Raw genomic sequence first — 19,482 nt, 5'->3', positions numbered from 1 at the left:
ACCCACATAACACAGAAATTATCGCGGAGCAGTGGCCAAGTGGGTTCAAATCATCCTTGCTACCCAAGTTCGAATCCCCACAGCTAAGTTTTGGATGATACAATTTTTGGCTTTTATTTTTTTGAGTTCAGTGTTCTATGTAGCGCTCGTTGGCTAACAGTTTGCCAAAAAATTATTTCCATTGGTTGTGTTACCAAAAATAAAAAAGAAAAGGTGGCCTATATATATATATAAAGGTCTATTTCACCTTTATTTTATTTTTTTGCTTATTCAAATTATATAAAAATCTAAAATCTATTTTACTTCCAAAAAAACCATTTAACTTCTTATAATTGAATTTTAGCACTCCCTTTCATTATGTTTTGCTAAAACATGCTACTATTTTAGTTGAAATTATATATAATTTCTTAATTTACTATAATATTTAGTTTAAGAAAATGCTAATAGGTTCTTTATAATTTTTTTAGAATTTTTCTCAACCTTGTAAATTAAAATTTGGTTGAGTTTTTTTTTAAAAATGAATGAATTATTTTGCTATTATATTATTAACAAAAAGAACAAATAAAAGAACAAGGAGCAAATCTTTGTTTGTGCTTGAAGGTACTTTATCAAGATAATTCCCTATTTACTAATTGAGCCCACTTGTATAAAATTTTGGGTCTGCCACTGATCCTATCGATGACTTAAGCCCAACTTTTAAGATGTGAGATAATGTGTTAGTGATGTGATGTAATTTACCTATGTTTAAAATCATTTTACGGGTCATTTGGTTTGAATAGAAGTTATGTTGGGATAAGCTATGCTGGATTAGTTATACTGGGATTAATTATGTTGGAATTATTTCTTATTGAGTGTTTGGTTTGTTGTATTCAAAATAATATGCATGGTATAATTCCTAAGAAATAAGTTAATTGATTATAAAAATACCCTCCACCTTATTTAGCTTTTTTATATATATAATTTCTTTTCAAGCTTTAACTATTCATTCTTAAAAATAAAATTTCCCACTTATTTACCTTAATTTTCTGTGTGCATTTTCATGATTATGTTCTGTGTATTTAAAAATAAAACTTTCATCTTATTTAGCTTAAATTTTTTGGTGTGCGCCTTCCCATGATTATGTTGTATGTGTTTAAAAATAAATCTTACATCTTATTTAGTTTGAAATAAAATTTTCAGCTCAAGTTTGTTAAAATTAAAAAGAATTTATTGTTTATGTCCCTTCACGTGAACACATTATCACTCATATACTATAAAATATCAAAATTTATTTTAATTCGTATATACAATATCAATTTTTAAGTGATTAAAAAATTATTCAATTTAAAATATGTAATTCAACAATGGAGTTAACATTTGTGTTATTATTAAGAGAAATCAAAATATATAAATAAACATAATAACCAGTCAAATAAATTTAACGTATAATATATTCATAAATAAAAAATATATTTATATAGTGTAATTTGTAATTTTTTAAACAAAAAATATGAAGATTTATCATAAAATAACGAGTAGGGAAGGTTGTGAACGTTATTATTAAATGATATTAAAAACATTATGAATATGCTTGAATGTGAAAAGTGACTAAAAAAATTTGTGGGAGGTATTTTTGTCATTTTAATTACTTATCCCAAGGACAACTTATCCTAGTATTACTATACCACCAAGAGGAAGGGATAACTTATCCTGATACTAATTAATAATCCCATATAAGTTATCCAAGTTGCACAACCAAACAAGCAATTATGAGGTATTAAAACTTTATCCCAGAATTATGTACTCTTATCCCTTACACCAAATGACCCCTTACAGCTTGTTTGGATGATGGTTTGTCATGGTTTCATAATGTATGGTACAATATGATATGGTATAGTACCATGTTTGAATTGATTGTATCGTTCACTGTGGTTTAATAATAGTTTTTTTGTTTGATTTGATGGTATGGTATTGTATCGTAAAGGGTAATTTTACTAAAATACCCCCGATTATTATAAATTTTAAATTCAATTTATGTAGGCTATTTCTTCTAAAGCCTTGCCTGTGTACAGAAAACAAACAAGCAGAGCAATAAACTGTTTCTTTGAAGCAATTCCAGTAATGCAATAAACTAGAATCTTGCTCTTCATCACCTCCGTCTTAGGGTTGTGTCTAATCTCCCCAATTTAGTATTATTGTTTCTCTTTCATAATATATCACTTGACCAAGGTAGAATATCTTCCTCTTCGACCATTTAGTATTATTGTCCGTAGTTCTTTTCAAGGTATCCACCTGAGTTCAAGCTTCCAAATAGAAATAGCTACTATTTGTTTAAGAAGTAGTGAAGGGTAAAATTGAATTACAGAAAATTATATAAGGACATAGTTGGAAAAAAAAAAAAAAGACCAATTTGGTGGTTTAATAAATTGATGGATTCCATGGTTATCAAACCATGAAATAGTACCATATCATACCACCCTTTTTAGGAAATCATGGAAACAAACATGTTCCCATGGTAACCATACCATGGAAACCACTAGGCAGATCTGCAAAGTTGATACCTTTTTTTGGGGGGTAATCAAAACAAAGTCGATATCATTCTGCAAAGGGGTTTATGAACCATAATAATATTATCCCGTCATTCTCATAAAACAAAGATCCAAAGACATCTCTATCGCAACTCTGGACCAACTGAGTTTGTCAGCCATTTTTTTGTCTCTTTGAGTTCTGGCTCTCTTCTTCCATAGCCTTCAATTTGTTCTTAATTGCAGCTATTTTGGTACTCTTGCTCATTTGCGCCGAGGAGCCAGCAACAAAGTTTGATTTGCTTGTCTCACCACCAGCTCCGAAAGAAGAATTTCCAGCCCCTTCCATCAAATATTTCTCGCTGGCAAGCCTAACGATCAAAGGTCGCCCACAGACCAATCTTCCATGCATCTTCTCCTTGGCCAATACAGCTTCCTGCATGCTCACTTTAAACATAGAAATCAGTAACTACTCTCACTGATGAGCAACTGAGAGTTCTGCAACTTACCCCTTTAGTGCTAAACTGGACAAAAGCATAGCCACGTGGCTCCCCACGCTTAGGGCCACGAGTGTGCCACAGGAAGTCTTCCGCGACAATCTTTCCAAAGGAAGAAAACATCTTAATCAAAGCAGCCCTGTTGTAAGAAAACAAATTTATAATCAGGAGAAGTCCTGGGCAATATAGTATTCCAATGCTACAAGATCACCAGGGGATTCGATTGCAGAGTTCTATCTATGCTTACTCTGATATTCTAAGATCAAGGTTTCCAACATAAAGTCTGCTTTCGGACTTATCATCCAAAGAGTTATGAGGATCCTGCAATAACATTAAAAACAGTTAATAATCAGTTGCCAGAATCACTATTACAAATGAAACGTTCTAGAGTTCTTTCTTTTCTTTCCTTATTTGGCTATGATCATTCTGGAGTAACTTATATTAAAAAGTGTGTGATTGGTAATAAGACGGAAAATGTTTTCCAAGAAACAGTTATTTTCTGGTGTTTGGTATGATTAAAGTTTTTTTACATGGAAATGTCTTCCATCAAAAGGAGGAAAATGACTTCACTTACTAGTGGAAGTCATTTTCCTTACAACTATATTAACTTTTAACTTCATATTACTTGTTTCAACTAAGACTCACATTCTTATAAAATCTCTAGTACTAATAGTTTCATCAAAAGAGTCTCCAATTTACTAATATGATTATTAATCTTTGGTACATATTTTTTAACAAAAAAACCCAGAAAACATTTTCCAAGATGGTTTTAAGAAGGATCAGTTTCCATGAAAATGCCTACCATTATACCAAATAGGCAAATACAGCTTAAATGTATGCAATTATACTTTTTCACTGAGAAATCTTTTAGGAAGTGATATTTCTGTAAAACTTTTTTTCTGTATCCGAGAAAAATCCTGAAAGCCAATGGTGCGCAGGTCAAAATTCAGTGGATAATGGGCCCTTCCCTCTACCCTTCTCCACTTAAATACTTGGCTTTCTCTGCAACAGATTGCAAACACATGATGTGTACCTAATCCAACCTCACCAGTTGCATTCTTACCACTACAGGAAACCCCTTGGGGAACAACAATTCTGTAAAACTTCTCAAAGCAGAAGCTATTTTAATCAGCATAAGCTGCGCACTCATAAAACCTAAATAAGAAAGGGCCAGACTAGACCCCTATATTCAATCTGAAGTAAAAATGGAGTTTAATGGACTTTAGTGTGGACTGTACCATGCCGAAGAGATGGACCCGGTAACCTATGCAGCATCAATCCACAAGAAAAATAGAATGTTGGTGTCTAAAATACTCTCGCCGCGTAAGACCTGCATTTACAAAGAGAGTTTTAGTTCAAAATACTCCAACTAAGTAGTCTATATTTCTAAGTTCAGCTGCAACATAGCTGAGCAGAAGTCCCACTCTCTTTCCCTGCATTGTAACCATGAAAAGGAAGATAAATTTCATGTGAACTTAAGAATTCAGCATAACTCATTATGTTTAGGCATATCAGACAGTGAGGTACTACCAACATCTCCCCCTCCTCTCTTCATCCTCTCTCATCCCAACCCAAAAAGAAAAGCCACTCTTATTCTCCTTACCTTTTTATTCTCGAATTTTCACTGATCCCGAAGGTCTTGTGGGCTTCCTAAAAGCAAAGGCATCTTTCCCAGAACATAGGCATTTACCCCATGCATCCTGTCCTTGGGAGGACAAGAGCTAATGGCAACCAAGTTCACTTTAAAGCACTGATTTCATGTTTCATATTTAGTTGCCTATTGGTTTCAAAAAATTATTCCATTCTCTACAAAGGCCTCGCACATCTAGGTTGCTCTCGCCTCCACTGAACCTCACATTAGGCTGGGGTGGACGGGGAGACGAGAGCTTGTCTCCTACTTCACCTTTGGACCATAGATGTAAAATGAACAATTTCCTCTATGAATTATAAGGCAATACCAACTAGTTGGAATTAGGGCATAATCATGTTGGTATGATTGCAGATGATCCCGTGCTACGAAAGAGTCTCTTTTGTCTTTTCTTTATTTTTAAAAGTCTTTTTATGAATCGAAAGTTAGTAGAAAAAAATATAGAATTCCAAGTTATTGAACACTGGAATGGACCAGGTACAAATGGAGTGAAATGGATAATACTGTGAAAAATAGATCTTGGGCCTAACTCAACCCCAAAAGCTAGCTCATGAGGGGAGGATTGTCAAAGTCCATATAAGAAAACCAAGTACTCATGCTTTTTCCGATGTGGTACTCTTTAACACTCTTTCGCACGCCCAGACCTTGTTATTTGTTACCTGGAGCGAGGAAAATATAATATGGGGCCCAACATCAGTGAACAAAGAATTTGGATGGGTCTGGCTCTGATACCATGTTGAAATGTATAACCATCTTATCTAAAAGCTTAAGCTGTTTCAGAGAGCATACCTTTATAATTTACTTATATTCACAACAATACCTATCTTGCTCGAACTCTACAAAAATGCACTAATTTTGGAGGATACGATAGGTACCCGCGGTATTTTTGAAGAGTCCGAGCAACATTGGATAACACAATTCATAACCTCAACTAGCTTAAGATTGACGTATACTTGTTAATTTATCATAAACCAATACCAAGATGTAATCCCATGTCATCTAGCAAAACTAAGAAAGCTAGGGAGGGGATGGAGACCAACTTCACCTTTCGGCCATAGATAAGAACTAAAACAGCTTAGCATATGAAATTTAAAGGCGAAAATTAGATTCTTAAGACCTTGTGCCGTCTATCCATAAAAAAGAATGATCTCCTCCCCAGCGCAAATGTAAACAGAACAATTTATCTACTTTATCTGTGGAAAATAAAAAGAGAATTGAGTTCTCAAAATGAATGACAGGATGACCCCAAACCCATCTATTAAGAAATATTTTTCTCCCGGGGCAATTGCATCTTTTGGCCAATAAAATCATTTTCGAAGTATAAATACCAGAACAGTAACATGCCACAACCCTCAATCATTCAGATCATGTTTCATAGTCATGAATGACTTGTAATTGTCTGCTAACCACTCAACAATAATACACAACTTCCCCTTTCAAATCCATCCCTCCTCAGTCTTCAAAATTTTCACAATTTATGTCAGGTAACCTTCATCTTCCATATTGACAATTTTCTATTTTTTCCTCAGTATCATAAACTTGAGGAAAAAACAATACAAATCAGCATTCTACTCCAAGTAGATCATTATGCTTGATTAGTAAAGCAAGATCTCGAATCCTAGTAATAAATAAGCTATATAACCCCAGCAAGTTGGAACTCACATGAGACACACATACTCTCTCCGTTTCATATTTCTTTGCCCCCATACTAGAAATAGTTGTTTCATTTCCCGGTCTTGACAGGGTTGCACCAGGGATCAACTCTTAGTCCGTTTTTATTCGCTTTGGTGATGGATGTGTTGACGCGAAATATACAAGGCGAAGTTCCTTAGTGTATGCTTTTCACGGATGATATAGTTCTGATTGATGAGTCGCGGCAAGGGGTTAATGATAAGCTGGAGGTTTGGAGACAAACCCTGGAGTCTAACGGTTTCAAGTTGAATAGGACCAAGACGGAGTACTTGGAATGCAAGTTTAGTGACTCGAGGCAAGAGGAGGAGGTGGTAGTGAAGTTGAATTCTCAGGCGATCTGTAAGAGGGATAGTTTTAAGTATCTTGAGTCTACGATTCAGGGAAATGGAGAGATAAATGAGGATGTCTCTCACCGTATTGAGGCAGGTTGGATGAAATGGAGGCTCGCTTCGGGAATTCTATGCGATAAGAAGGTGCCCCCAAGTTGAAAGGCAAATTCTATAGAGTTGCAGTCCGGCCTGCTATGTTGTATGGAGCGGAGTGTTGGCCGGTTAAGAATTCTCATATCCAAAAGTTGAAGGTGGCGGAAATGAGGATGTTGTGTTGGATGTGTGGATTCACAAGGAATGACAGGGTTAGGAATGAAATTATTCGGGAGAAAGTGGGAGTGGTACCAGTGGAGGATAAAATGAGGGAAGTGAGGTTGAGATGGTTTGGTCATGTGATAAGGAGAGGCACGGATGCCCCAGTTCGTAGGTGAGAGAGGTTGGCCTTAGGAGGTTTCAAATGGGGTAGGGGTAGGCCGAAAAAATACTGAAGAGAAGTGATTAAACGTGACAGAGCAGTTACAACAGACTGAGGATATGACCCTAGATAGGAAGATATGGAGGAAAAGCATTAGGATAGAGGAATAAGGGTGTGGATGAGTCGTAGGCAATATTTAGGTGGACTTTGGGGTCCTTTGTTTGGCAATGTACAAATTTTTTTGTGAATGTCGTAACTATGTTATTTTATCGTGTTCTATGCTTTTGATGCTTTTGTATATTGCCTTTTATCTTGAGTCGAAGGTCTATCGGAAATAGCCTCTTTACTTCTTTAGAGGTAGTGGTATGGACTGCGTACACTCTACCCTCCCCAGACCCCATTATGTGGGAATATACTAGGTTTGTTGTTGTTGTTGTTGTTGTAATTTATGAAATCAAGAGAATTTTATTATATATTTTTCATTGTTACCCTTAGTATTATTCAAATAACTACATAAAATAGTACTTGAGCTAGTTTAATAAAATATACCTCTAATTAAAGCTTTATAAAGGAGCGTGAAAGTTTGACAGAGACAAGTAATATGAAACACTGTGGAACTCTGGAGCTCTTAAATACATGTAGAAAGCAGGCCAAGATGCAAATCAACCGAACAAAAAGATAGTATAACCAACAATTTCTACTATGGAAAAAGAAAACTGGAGCTACAGACAAGACATTTCATACAATTTCAATATAATATTGTTAAAGCTCCAATAACATGGAAACTTAGTAGTATTAAACAATCAACAAATCTAGCAGAAAACTGGAACATACATATATAGGCAGCACATTAAACTGAACTTACTTGAACTTTTGCTGGATTATTTTTGATGAACAAAAACAAAGAAGAAAGGGGATCAAAGGAACCAAATTTGTTCACGTAGAAGGTTTGTATTGGATTAGTATTAGTTTTGTCCCATTTCTTTCTTCTTCTGTGCCCTTCTATCCGAACAGTGAGTTCACTGGATGTGTTCTATAACTGGACTTCCTGCTCCCACTCAGCCCAATAAAGACTTCAAGCCCACCAACAATAATGTTGTTTTTCTTATTTTTGTTAGTTAATAATTTTAAATAATTACCTAATATAGCAACAGAACAAAAATCTTTTGTAATAGATTTACCCTCTATATAATAAGTGACTTTTGAGGACGACGAAAGCTAAACCTGTAATTTCACTTAAATTATAACCCTGTATGTTGCTGTGATAAGTGTCCACATCCTTTAACTCTAAGGTGTCTCTTTCATGCCTTTCTCTTTCCTTCATTTTTTATTTATATTAGATGTAGAAGCCCGCGCTAGCACGGGGCTAACAATAGTGACGTTGCTATGATTTGTAATTGTCAAGTTTGTATGTCATTACCAGAATTGCATCAGATGGACTGTTTGAAATGTCATATTTCGTTAAGCAAGAGAAGTAAGATTTAAAGTATACGTAGATATCTCGTGCAAAAACTGTAACACCCCGCAAAATCGTCCATGCGTTAGCTCATTGTAATATGCTCTTAGAGTTAAATGACTAGAATAGTGTCAAAGAGACTTAGTCTTATTTTTGGCTTCCAAAATGAGTAAAGTTTAAACCATATATAATTTTCCTAATTTTGACTTTTTATCATGTGGAAAATTGAATAAGCTTTCCGTTGATATAAGATTCGCCCAAATCCAATACCTGGGCAAGAAGTTATGGCTAATTTAAGTCATAATCGTAAAACACCGTCATTTTGGTGCTTGGCGCATCGCGGAGTGGGCCTATTTATCAATTGTCAAATTCCAGTAGCATAGCGCAATTGCGGTGCATCGCGCTGAAGTTCCAGGTCTCAACCAGCGGGACAACGCGATGGCTCCGCTTCGTGGTGACCATAAAAATCCCATTCGTCAATTTCCAGTGAACTACCGCGATCGTGGCGTGTCGCGGTAGCCCATAAAATCGGGCTCCCAATTATATTTTTATTTCATCTCATTAAGGGTATATTGGGTATTTTTCACTCCCCTTATCAGCTTAAACACAGAATTTTAATCCCAAATGACCTCATTATTAATATTTTCATTAGAAACCATCAAGAACACCCCTTAGGGTTTCAAACAAGAAAACCCAAACAACTCAAGATTCAACCGTGGGTTTTAGAAATTGATTGAAGATTTGGAATCCCCAAACCGTGGGCATCAAGAATCATCCTTTAATTTCCTAAATAGAGGTACGTGGGGTTTATCCTAAAAACTACATGGACTTATCAACACTAGAACATGATTTAAAGATTATCAAGCATGAATTTTAAAGGGGCTTTGGAACTTATGATTTAAATTTCGCATCTTGAGTGTGTTGATGATATTATTGTTTTGGTCTTTAGGACTTTCTCCCTTAAATTGATTTAAACTTATATGAATATGTATGATGTTGAAGATTTGATTGAGAGCATTATTATTGAAACCCCTCTCTTTGATGATTTAGAGTTGATGAACTTGTTGGGAATGATTTGAGATGCTTGTTTAATGTTTTGAAGAGGATCTTTTCAATATTTAAGTATTTAACATGATTTTTATGATGACGAGAGGGAGTTTCTTGTTATGATTTCGTCCTTGTCTTAAAAAAGAAAGAATTGCATATGATTGATATCTGTGACATGACCACCTTGTGTATTTGAAATGGTGAAAAAGAGAGTTTCTTGCATATGTTTACATGAGCTTTAAGAAAGAGTTTCTTGAAATGACTTATTGATATGGTGGTCCTAGATTTATGTTTTGAAACAGAGATTATTAGATGCTAATAATGACTCAGAGATGTGACTTGCAAGTCAATGGTATGACGATACCATATAAATGTATGTCATATCAGAGTTAGAGTTTTCAGAGTATATTTTCAGAGAATGCTTGTCTTAAAGAGTTAAAAATGGGCATAAAGAGAGTTAGGTGGTTGCCTGAAGAGGGCTAGAGTTCAAGTAACTCTTAGCCTAAAATCGTGATTTGTCGATCTGGATATATTATTTTTACGCTGGTGACGGCCGTGTGGCATAGCAGAGTCAGAGACTCCAACCCTTGCGGCACACTTGGGTTGGAGGCTTCCACACCGAGTCAATGACGGATTCCATATGGCCCATGGAATTTCAGAGTTGTAGGGTATACCACCTAGCGCAGAAGTAAAACAAAGAATGTCTTAGAGTTCAGATGATTTTCTTTCAGTGTCTTTCAGAAATGCCCATGAGATTTCTTACTATATGATATGTTTATGAACTATTTTTAAATTGCTCTCATATATGTTAAAGATAAATTATTATTTTAGATTTGCTCTGCGTACCAGTACATCTGTATTGACCCCCTACCTCCCAGGTTCGGAGGCTCAGTCTAAGGGTCCGGCTAATCAGTAGAGTATCCCAGAGAGAAGTGATCTATGCAGTGGTGAGCCTTCTTTGTTCCAGAAGGCCTGTTATTTCAGATTATGTTATTTCGTTGTTTTGGTCTACTGGGGGTCTTGTTCCAGCTTTCAGATAGTTGTCAGATTTTCATGCAGTAGCGACTTCGCAGACTGTTCCAGATGTTGTTTAGTTGAGTTCGGATTTCATTCCTTATTGTTAAACTAAATCCATAGTATGATATTTTTGCATCTCCTTTTATTATGTGAATGTTGTGCATAATTACTAGATAGAGTAGGACGACCGGGCCTTCATGGATCAGGATGTCCGTCACGGCCAGGCCCTAGTTCAGGTCGTGACAAAAACCATCACTATAAAAGTTCATTCTTCTTATGACCTATTTACATACCAAAAACTATGAATATGTACGTCTGCCATGGTACAGAGAAAGTTTGTTCATGCAGTCTGTGATCTGATGTTGGTATAGGCAAGCATACAAATGTCACATTTTCTTAAGCAAGAGAAGTAAGATTTAAAGTATACGCAAATATTTCGTACAAAAACTATCACCATAATAGTTCATTCCTTCTTATGACCTATTTACATACCAAAAACTATGAACATGTACGTCTACCATGGTAGACTGTGGTTGCAGACAGCAAAACGCAGAAAGTTTGTTCATGCAGCCTGTGATCTGATGTTGGTATAGGCAAGCACCTGTACATGCTATACCGTGCGATGAAGTTGGTGGAGGCAACAAAAATTTAGCTGTACATGACACACCACTTGACCCTACCGCATTTAGTTTTGGGTTTAACCACCTACGAGGGAAATGTAAGAGGTTTAGACATGGTTATTTGGTACAGTAAGCAGTAAATTTGAGGCCCATATTGCATCCAAATATGAAACGGTAACATTATGAATGAAATTGTAATAACTTAAGAGGAGGATTTTTTTACTGACCATTATCCAGATTAGTTCAATTACATTAAATCAGGTTTGTGTTTTTCCGATAAGCCTCAACAAATAAGTCGTGGACAAATAGTTGAAAATATGAACAATTCCATGCCACTGAAAGTTATGCGAACATATACATTGACAAAAGGAAAAAAGACAAACTAAGGGCTAGTGTTGTGCTCGATAAAATCCATTAACGGAAGTTATTCAGGAAAAGGAATTAGCAGTAGTAACAAGATAAGAGGCATGTCCTAATAGCGCCGACCTCTTTTGGGAAAGTTGCCCTTGTATTCCCATAAAAGATTGTTTAAACTAATTGAGACGGAAAATTTTGGTTTAGACAATTTCTTTCAAGCACTTTCAAGTTATGTATTACACAGAACTGACTATTTCATTATTGGACTTGCATAAGGTAAGCAGGGAAACTGGTAGAGTGCGGAGATCAAGTAGTTTATACCACAGATTGCTCATGATGTAATGCCATTCAACTTACCTCTCTGATTTTAGAGTCCTTGACTCCAACATTCTCAAACATAGATATGCTGGACTATTAGCAGCTTCAAATCGTCTCTTTCTAATCTCTATCACTCTTGCTATGCCAAATTTTATATATAAAAATACTAAAGTTTTTTTAATCAAGGAGAAGACTTCCATGAATATTAAGATTAGCGGACGCACGTTTTCTGTTGCAGCTTCAAATCCTCTCTTTCTAATCTCTATCACTCTCGCTATGCCAAATTTTATATATAAAAATATTACAGTTTTTTTATCAAAGAGAAAACTTCCACGAATATTGAAAACAGCAGACGCACGCTTTCTTTTACCGTTTGGTTCAGAATTACTAAGCTCTATAATGTAGCAACTAAAATATTAAAAGTGCAGTTACCTCTAATTCTTTTTTGCTGGTGTGGGTGGTTTAATTCTCTGCTTCTTACCTGTCTCTGTTGAAGTCGTGGGTAACGGTGATGTTGCGTGGACTGAGCTTTCTACTTCATTGAAGGACGCAAGACCCAGCATACTAGGTTTTTGGTCTGGAAATTTGAAAACTGGCTTTCCTAACTAAAGTTTAAACAGTTATGAGTGAGCTGGTGATTTAGATGGGCAACAGAGAATGGTTTTTGCTAAATGCAAATAGTAAAACATATCACATTAAGTAGGAGCATGTGTAACATGGTATTTTTATGTATCCATAGAAGATAATTGTAAAAGAAGGAGTTTTCGTCGTTGGTAGTGGTATGAAATTCTGTACCTGAACTGCAGCAGATTCATATATTTGTTCAGCAGTTAGGGACAATAATCTTTCTCCCAACGCTTCAGAGATGGTTGCTGTAATTGTGCCAGTTGCATCCTTGATGTCAAGGTCGAAGTGGCACCTGTGAATAAAATAAAACCATGTTAAAATACATGGGCAAATATTTTTTTTATAAAGATAAGAAGTAGCAGTACAAAAGTTTCAGCCAGAATGGAGTCGTAACATGTAGACATGTCTAAGTGTATCTGTTTGGATTTTTTGTGTCTGCTAGAACCGTTTTATGTGACCAATTTACGACAAAGCGAATAAAATTATCTGTTTAGATAGCAAAGCAGCCAACTAAGGTAGTATCTTGTTCTGTGGGCACTGATAAATTCAAAGGGAAGGTTATAGCAAGCTAGAGTATTTAAAATATTTTTTGTTCAGTGTATTCATGCAATTTGGTGAGATAAAGCCGGAAGAGAAGACAAAAACATCCTTGACATTTTCGTAAACTTTAATGGCATTACACATTGACACCCGTGGATATGATCTATAAGTAAGAGTGGAGCACATGATGTGTGCGATGGATGCACATTAACGGAGAAATAGTTAAAACAAAAACTCTATCAAAACAAAAACTATGTGGGATAGATGCACATTAATGTGAAAATAGTTAAATAGAAAACACTGTCAAAACAAAAACTATGTCGACGTTTCTTCTGTGTGAAATGGTATTTCCTCCAAGTTAAACCGGAAATAATTTCCAGTGACGTCTCTTGATTAAAAATAATTGCTAGTGAAGCCTAAGAATAATTTCCAGTGACGTCTCTTGATTAAAAATAATTGCTAGTGAAGCCTAAGTTTTCCTCATAGATCATAATGTTTTTGTTGTGTAAGCTTTATTTAGTTGCTTATATGAATCCATGCACGGCACGATTGGTTTCGGGGCACCAGTTTCATGGATCGGCCAAATAATGATTGGTAAAGACCAACGAACTATTATAATTCATGACTCTGCCATGCGACAGTGATACTTGAGCACTCTTTGTAATCAAATCATCTTAATTTCACTGAAAAGGATTATTGTCTGACATGGGGGAAAATATTAAGCAGTGAATATATTTGCATACTAATATTATTTTCTCAGGATTGGTTCTTACTTAGACTAAACCAGGATTGCCATACCTCAGAAGCCGCTTGAGGTAATTCTCACATGCCACATGCTTATTCCCTACAAACACTGTAAATTGATGCAGGAAACGACTTCCTAATCTAAATTAAAGAAAAATGACTCCGTACTATAAAACATTTTCGACATAAGACATTTTCTACAAAAACATAATGATAAGTTTGTTCAACTTCCCCAATTTAACTTTCTACAACCTGCCTAAACAAGAGACCTGAAACATCTCGGTGGATGTACACGAAATAGATGGATGAATGTAAGGTTGTTACACTTTTGGTTTTGTTATTTTTTTCGTTTACACCTACTGGCTTTTTTCGCCTTCTGTTTTCAGCTGAACAGATTGCAGTAGAATTCACACCAACATATGATGTTAGTGTGAGGGAATTGCAGATAACATCCCTTCAATTGATAGACGAAGGAACAACAAAGTGCACGTTGGAGAGATTAGATAATGCGGTTAAAGTAGCACTTACCTGGGGACCAATACCCGACGTAGGTTACAGTTGAAGCACTGAACTGTTTTTATAGTCTTGGGACATACATAGTGACTGCAGGTTGAGAAAGCGAGCAAGTAAAATGATTGAGGGTGGTTCGGAAGTGATATTCTGCCTTCCACGGGGAAAGTTTGAACCTGCAATATTAGGATACACTAACATTATCAAGTTGAAGATATATGTGGTTAGACCATGGACTACACTTTTGAAGTACCTATGCGTGTATGATTGCATTGTGGTTTTTGTCGGAAGCGACAACCACCTGTAAATTTAGTTGGTTGGCTGATGCTTTTTCTATTAGATATTAGGTGTACAGTACCACAAAAGTAGACTTTTGCCTCTGTTGGTGTGATGCGAGTAAGGCTAGTCATTTTTTTTCGCTCATGGAAATAATTAACACTTACATGTACATTGTGGAGTAAACTAACCGTAGATAACAACTCTGTAATGGCTGATATAGATAACACTTGATCTTCAAAAGGCGCCAGATTCAGCGAGGAAGGTGATAATGATAAACTTTTTGGAGTGTAAGATAGTAACATTTGTTCATTGTGCCTCACCCTGAAAATGTTAAGTAAACAAAAATATTTTTATATAGTGCTATTAAAGGGGAGTAAGCTAACGAATACCAGTTCATCAATGTAGTAGCTTGCACGTACTGAGGATTTATTAAAATTGTTGTTTGATATCTTGTTGTCAATCTTAGAGCTGTGTGCGTAAAAGAGGGGAAGCCCCTTTAGTTGAATAGACAGAAGGAAGAATTAACAAAGAAGAGTTACCGAGAGTACGGCAAATGACATACTACAGCGAAATTCAGTAACACCTATATGTTTGGCATGAATGACAGGGTATTCATGCAGGTGGTGTAATAATGCCGCTCCTTCATTGTCTGCTAGATCGTCCCATATAGTAAATAGAAAAGGTTTATTGTTGTTCGATATAGCAGATGCATTTATTACTGCAATGCAAGTATGTTTCATCAAGTAACCAGGAGATTTGGTGAACTCTATGTAAGGAGTCGAGTAACTTTCCTCTGGCCCATCACGAGTAACTTTCCTCTGGCCCATCACATTCGCTTTCCTGAGATATTTTTTTTGGTTAGCTGTATATTGTATGTCACTGCAATTAACCACCACCGCCAGTAAATCTAATGTAATGACAAGTAAAATGTTAGGCAGTAAGTCAGTTAATAAGGCGTATTTACAGATAAAGGTGCGAAGTGAGAGCTTACCAAATTCAACACCTGGATGTTGGTGTTCAATATGCAAGAATGGAAGTGCATCCAGTTTTGTTGGAGCAGGCAGAGGTTCTTCCAATGCTGGTAATGGGCTCGTATTGAATAATTGTGTATCCACCCATTCGTACGTAGCGGCTCGTATTGAATAACCACGGGGATCCCTAACTTTCATCGAAGAAACCAAATATGTTTGAAAAAGAACAAACAGTTTCTCGTATTTGGGAATGTCATCACCGTATGGTACTATGGAAACCTACTGTTCCTGTAGTCAAGTAAAGGAGGAAAAGTTTTACATATGCAAGAACAATTTATAGAGGAATGAAGGTAAGTTTTCTGTCTGTCCAATTCTGAGAAAATTGTTTTGTTACATTTGCTTGTGTATCAATTCCGTAACAATCTTCATTCCACATGATAAATATTTTGGAAAGACACAAGAGTATGAAGAAGAGAAGTACGTAAATGCGGATGTACTAAGGCAGATTAAGCACAATGAAGATCATCAGACATCTTCTTTATTTATATTAATATATTTAAAGCCCATGATTTCAAACGGAAACAACGGGAATAAAGATTGACACATCTTTTTTTTTACATGTAGTTCCCACAAAGGAACAAATGCTTTCAGGCAGTGATAACTGAACACATCAAGAGAAGGAACAAACCTGAGAATGGGAAGAAATATTTGACCAAATGCGGATATACTTGATAAGGGAAGAGAAGAGTTCACGAGATGAAGGTATAGCAGGCAAGGGATATAACGGAAGCAACTGTATCGCTACCAAGACAACACCAACAATAAGGAAGCAGAAATATTATAATGTACCCTGAATAACCATTAAAGAGTTGGAATAACCTGTGACAGGAAAACTTACGCTTTCATCTTGCACGAGTATTGTTTGGAAGTGGACGAAGGAGTCTTTGCTCTGGCGAGGCCAAAACCTGTCTACTACTTGGGCCTTACAATTCCAGCCTATAGTTTCTTTTGTGATGGCGTTCACAAGAAGTCTCTGGTCCATTTTGTTGGTCCCTGTTTCATTATGATCCTCTGTAAGTTATGAGAATGAAAACAATATATTGTTAAGTAAATTGTCTTTAGTCAGTGTTAAGTACTTCTAATCTTCCTGTGGTAGTTAAAAGGCAAATTCTGTCGGAAGTTTATATAACCGTGTTCAGCTCAGTGGTTTCTCAGCGTAGTTACTTAAGTGTGTTCTCTTTACGTGTTCTCTGCTGAGCTCTCATTTGGAAGAAGGTGTTGGTTATCGGTAATCTTGTTGAAATCTGTAGGAAGCATTATATAATGATGGAAGGGTAAATGTGATTGTTCAACCCGATGTTCTCCCTGAAGGCGCTGACATTTCTATATGATTAACCATTTCAAACGCAACGTAAGAATTTTGTAATGGAGCTCTAAATAGTCAACAAGAAACACATGTAAACCTTACCACGGGACACTTACTGAAGAACGTAACATGTCATCCTCATAACTATTCGTCTGGCTAATACGATCCATTTTACTGATTGTTGATGTGCAAAGACGGGGAAAGGAAATTCTAAAATAGTCCAAAACATTGTAAGCTTATAAAGGACAATTCAATTTGTCAGCGAGAATGCTTAACCAAGACGTCCCAACTTTTGCGACTTTTAGCTAAAATTATCATATGTGAAAGCACATACCATAGCAGCTCAGTAGAAGAGTCGAAACAACGGATAATAAAGTAACCAACTTGCATAAGTAAGGAATCCAAAACAACAATATGCAGATCAACGAAACAGCAAAAGTTATCACCAAAGAGAACTCACAGAGACTGTTGAATCGGAAGCTTCAAGGTTGGGAATTTCTTTACCAAAAGCTTTAAGGTAGAGTACAAATGTTAAATAAAAATACAGAATCAGTCTCCTAAACAGTTGCCTAATACAACAGAAATGTTTGTTTAATACAGAAACACTCAAGCGATGAAGTCGAAAACTAAAATGTTTAACAGAACTCACATAGAAGCAGGAAGCTATTCTATGCCAAAGTGTGAGAAACTACCTATGAACTAAACCATTACATTATTATCAGTTATTAGGAATGGTAAGATTGAAATTAAGAAACCGCCTTTGTTTTTCATAGTTACGCCGTGTACCAGATGATGTTGGAGAACAACTCGTATAAAAGTTTTAATGAAAAGACGTAACTGCCCTTGGAAGCTGGCAGGACGACCACAAAAGCTTCCAAGGCTCTTCTATATATTAGAAATATATTAGAATATATCATTGTTCGTTTGCATTTTAATTCTTTTATATTTTTTGTTCAGCCTCAATTCTCACTATATAAGTTCTACTCTTTTCTTTATAGTTGAAAATTCTTTGCTTATTATTTTCTTTTTAGATTATTCTGTTCTTTTTAGATTATTCTGATCATATTCTGGCTGGTATATTTTTATCCCATTTGTTTCTTCTCTGTTTGATGTTTTGATTTTGTTCATGTTTTGGAGTTATGAATTATTATTTTCTTAATTTTTTATGTCTTGATTTAATTTTGGTGTCATTCATATTTCTTTGATGCATATTTTTTCTGATTTCTTTGTAGAATATTGTATATGCAATGATTTCAGTTACATGTTTTTGTTTGATCTTTAATATTTTTTACGGGTTCTTTACATTCCTCTTTTACATTCAATTGAGAGAGGAGTTTGTTGATGTCCATAATGTGTCTGATAGAATCTCTGATAGGTAATAAGAATTTGCACGGCGTGTTTCTTTCTAAAAAAAAAAAAACAAGTTCTATTTGTCTTTAGTTAGATTTAAGTTTCATTCCTGCTATTTAAAATTCATTCAGCGTGTTGCACCATCGAATCAACATTATGACCACTAGTATTTATTATGATTGATAGCTACTATTTTGAAGTTGTATTCGATCGCTTTTATGTCTGTTTGATTGAAGATGTGTTTGTTGGATACACTTTATATTTTCACTTTAACTTAGTTGTATCAAGACATATAATTCGTTAGATACATTGTGTCTATTTGTTCGATCTTGTTGATGCAACTTCGTTGGATACATCGCGTATGTTTGTTCAATCAAGTTGTATAAACACATAAAATTTCATTAGGTATATTATATCTATGTGCAAGTGAAATATACCATATCTGCACTTTATATGAGTTGTATTCGAATAAATAAGACTCTTCAATACGTTCAAAACATCACACATATAGCTGTCGTACATATAATATATACTTTACATGTACGCAACATACATTGTATTTTCTAGTAGATGCATTGTGTATGCATTAGAAAAGGACTTTTGATTCATATACATACCATTTATATACGCTATTGGATGTATACATTTTTTATGAATCATCTTTTTAATTGGGTTGTGCATATTAAATTGGTTTCATGTAAGATCATGGGTATCAATTATCACATTTCAAATGTGATTTTACTAAATGTGATGTATTACTGACCTCTGTCATGCACATTCTCGGCTTACTTTATGAATAGATATTGTCTCAACATAATTTGATCAAGTATCATGATAGATTTTGTAGATCACCAACTTATAATAGTATCCCATATATAAACATGTAGCATGTTTAATTTAAGATCGAGTTTCGTATGAATCAGATAAATATCATACATTAGACTACAATTATTAAGAATAAAACAAGCTCCAAAGTGGGATATCTCAATCGATCATGTCAAAGTACGAAGTATTTTTGAATCAGTTCATTTACGACAAAATATTCCTCAATTGTACTAATCTTTATTTGATATAAGTCAGAAGACATTATTAAACTTTTATATATCAAATTTATGGCTAGAGACATTCTTTGTATTATTAATATATTCAAGATTAATTTCATTCTCTATCCTTAATATGATATACATTTATTTTG

General features: G+C 35.2%; 2 protein-coding genes across 5 annotated transcripts; both read right to left on the bottom strand.

Annotated features, from left to right (window-relative positions):
• Positions 1 to 2,388: 2,388 nt before the first annotated feature.
• On the bottom strand, positions 2,389 to 8,246 carry LOC107863194 (probable RNA-binding protein 18). Of its 2 annotated transcripts, XM_016709010.2 has the most exons (5): positions 7,951 to 8,246; positions 4,240 to 4,331; positions 3,249 to 3,322; positions 3,014 to 3,140; positions 2,389 to 2,940 (listed from the first exon to the last, which is right to left on the bottom strand). In XM_016709010.2, exons 2-5 carry the CDS (start codon positions 4,240 to 4,242, stop codon positions 2,680 to 2,682), a joined length of 465 nt encoding a protein of 154 aa, XP_016564496.2. In that variant the 5' UTR covers positions 4,243 to 4,331; positions 7,951 to 8,246; the 3' UTR covers positions 2,389 to 2,679. The 2 variants fall into 2 exon arrangements, with proteins under 2 accessions (XP_016564496.2, XP_016564497.2); XM_016709011.2 differs by lacking the exon at positions 4,240 to 4,331 and having other exon boundaries at positions 7,951 to 8,233.
• A 2,749-nt stretch (positions 8,247 to 10,995) lies between these two features.
• LOC107866143 lies at positions 10,996 to 17,750 on the bottom strand. 3 transcript variants are annotated; one of them, XR_007053650.1, is made up of 8 exons: positions 17,398 to 17,750; positions 16,470 to 16,624; positions 16,260 to 16,372; positions 15,592 to 15,859; positions 14,789 to 15,440; positions 14,340 to 14,497; positions 12,696 to 12,819; positions 10,996 to 11,310 (listed from the first exon to the last, which is right to left on the bottom strand). XR_007053650.1 is itself a non-coding variant. In XM_047409400.1 (8 exons), the coding sequence occupies exons 5-8, from the start codon at positions 14,900 to 14,902 to the stop codon at positions 12,335 to 12,337; spliced, it is 567 nt and encodes a 188-aa protein (XP_047265356.1). In that variant the 5' UTR covers positions 14,903 to 15,507; positions 15,592 to 15,859; positions 16,260 to 16,372; positions 16,470 to 16,624; positions 17,398 to 17,746; the 3' UTR covers positions 11,323 to 12,334. The 3 variants fall into 3 exon arrangements, 2 of the variants coding, with proteins under 2 accessions (XP_047265356.1, XP_047265355.1); XM_047409400.1 differs by lacking the exon at positions 10,996 to 11,310 and adding an exon at positions 11,323 to 12,505 and having other exon boundaries at positions 14,789 to 15,507; positions 17,398 to 17,746; XM_047409399.1 differs by lacking the exon at positions 10,996 to 11,310 and adding an exon at positions 11,323 to 12,505 and having other exon boundaries at positions 17,398 to 17,746.
• Positions 17,751 to 19,482: the final 1,732 nt, after the last annotated feature.

This window comes from Capsicum annuum, chromosome 3, assembly GCF_002878395.1.
Source record: "Capsicum annuum cultivar UCD-10X-F1 chromosome 3, UCD10Xv1.1, whole genome shotgun sequence".
Classification (NCBI taxonomy): Eukaryota; Viridiplantae; Streptophyta; class Magnoliopsida; order Solanales; family Solanaceae; genus Capsicum; species Capsicum annuum.
This window is presented reverse-complemented; position numbering and strand designations above follow the sequence as displayed.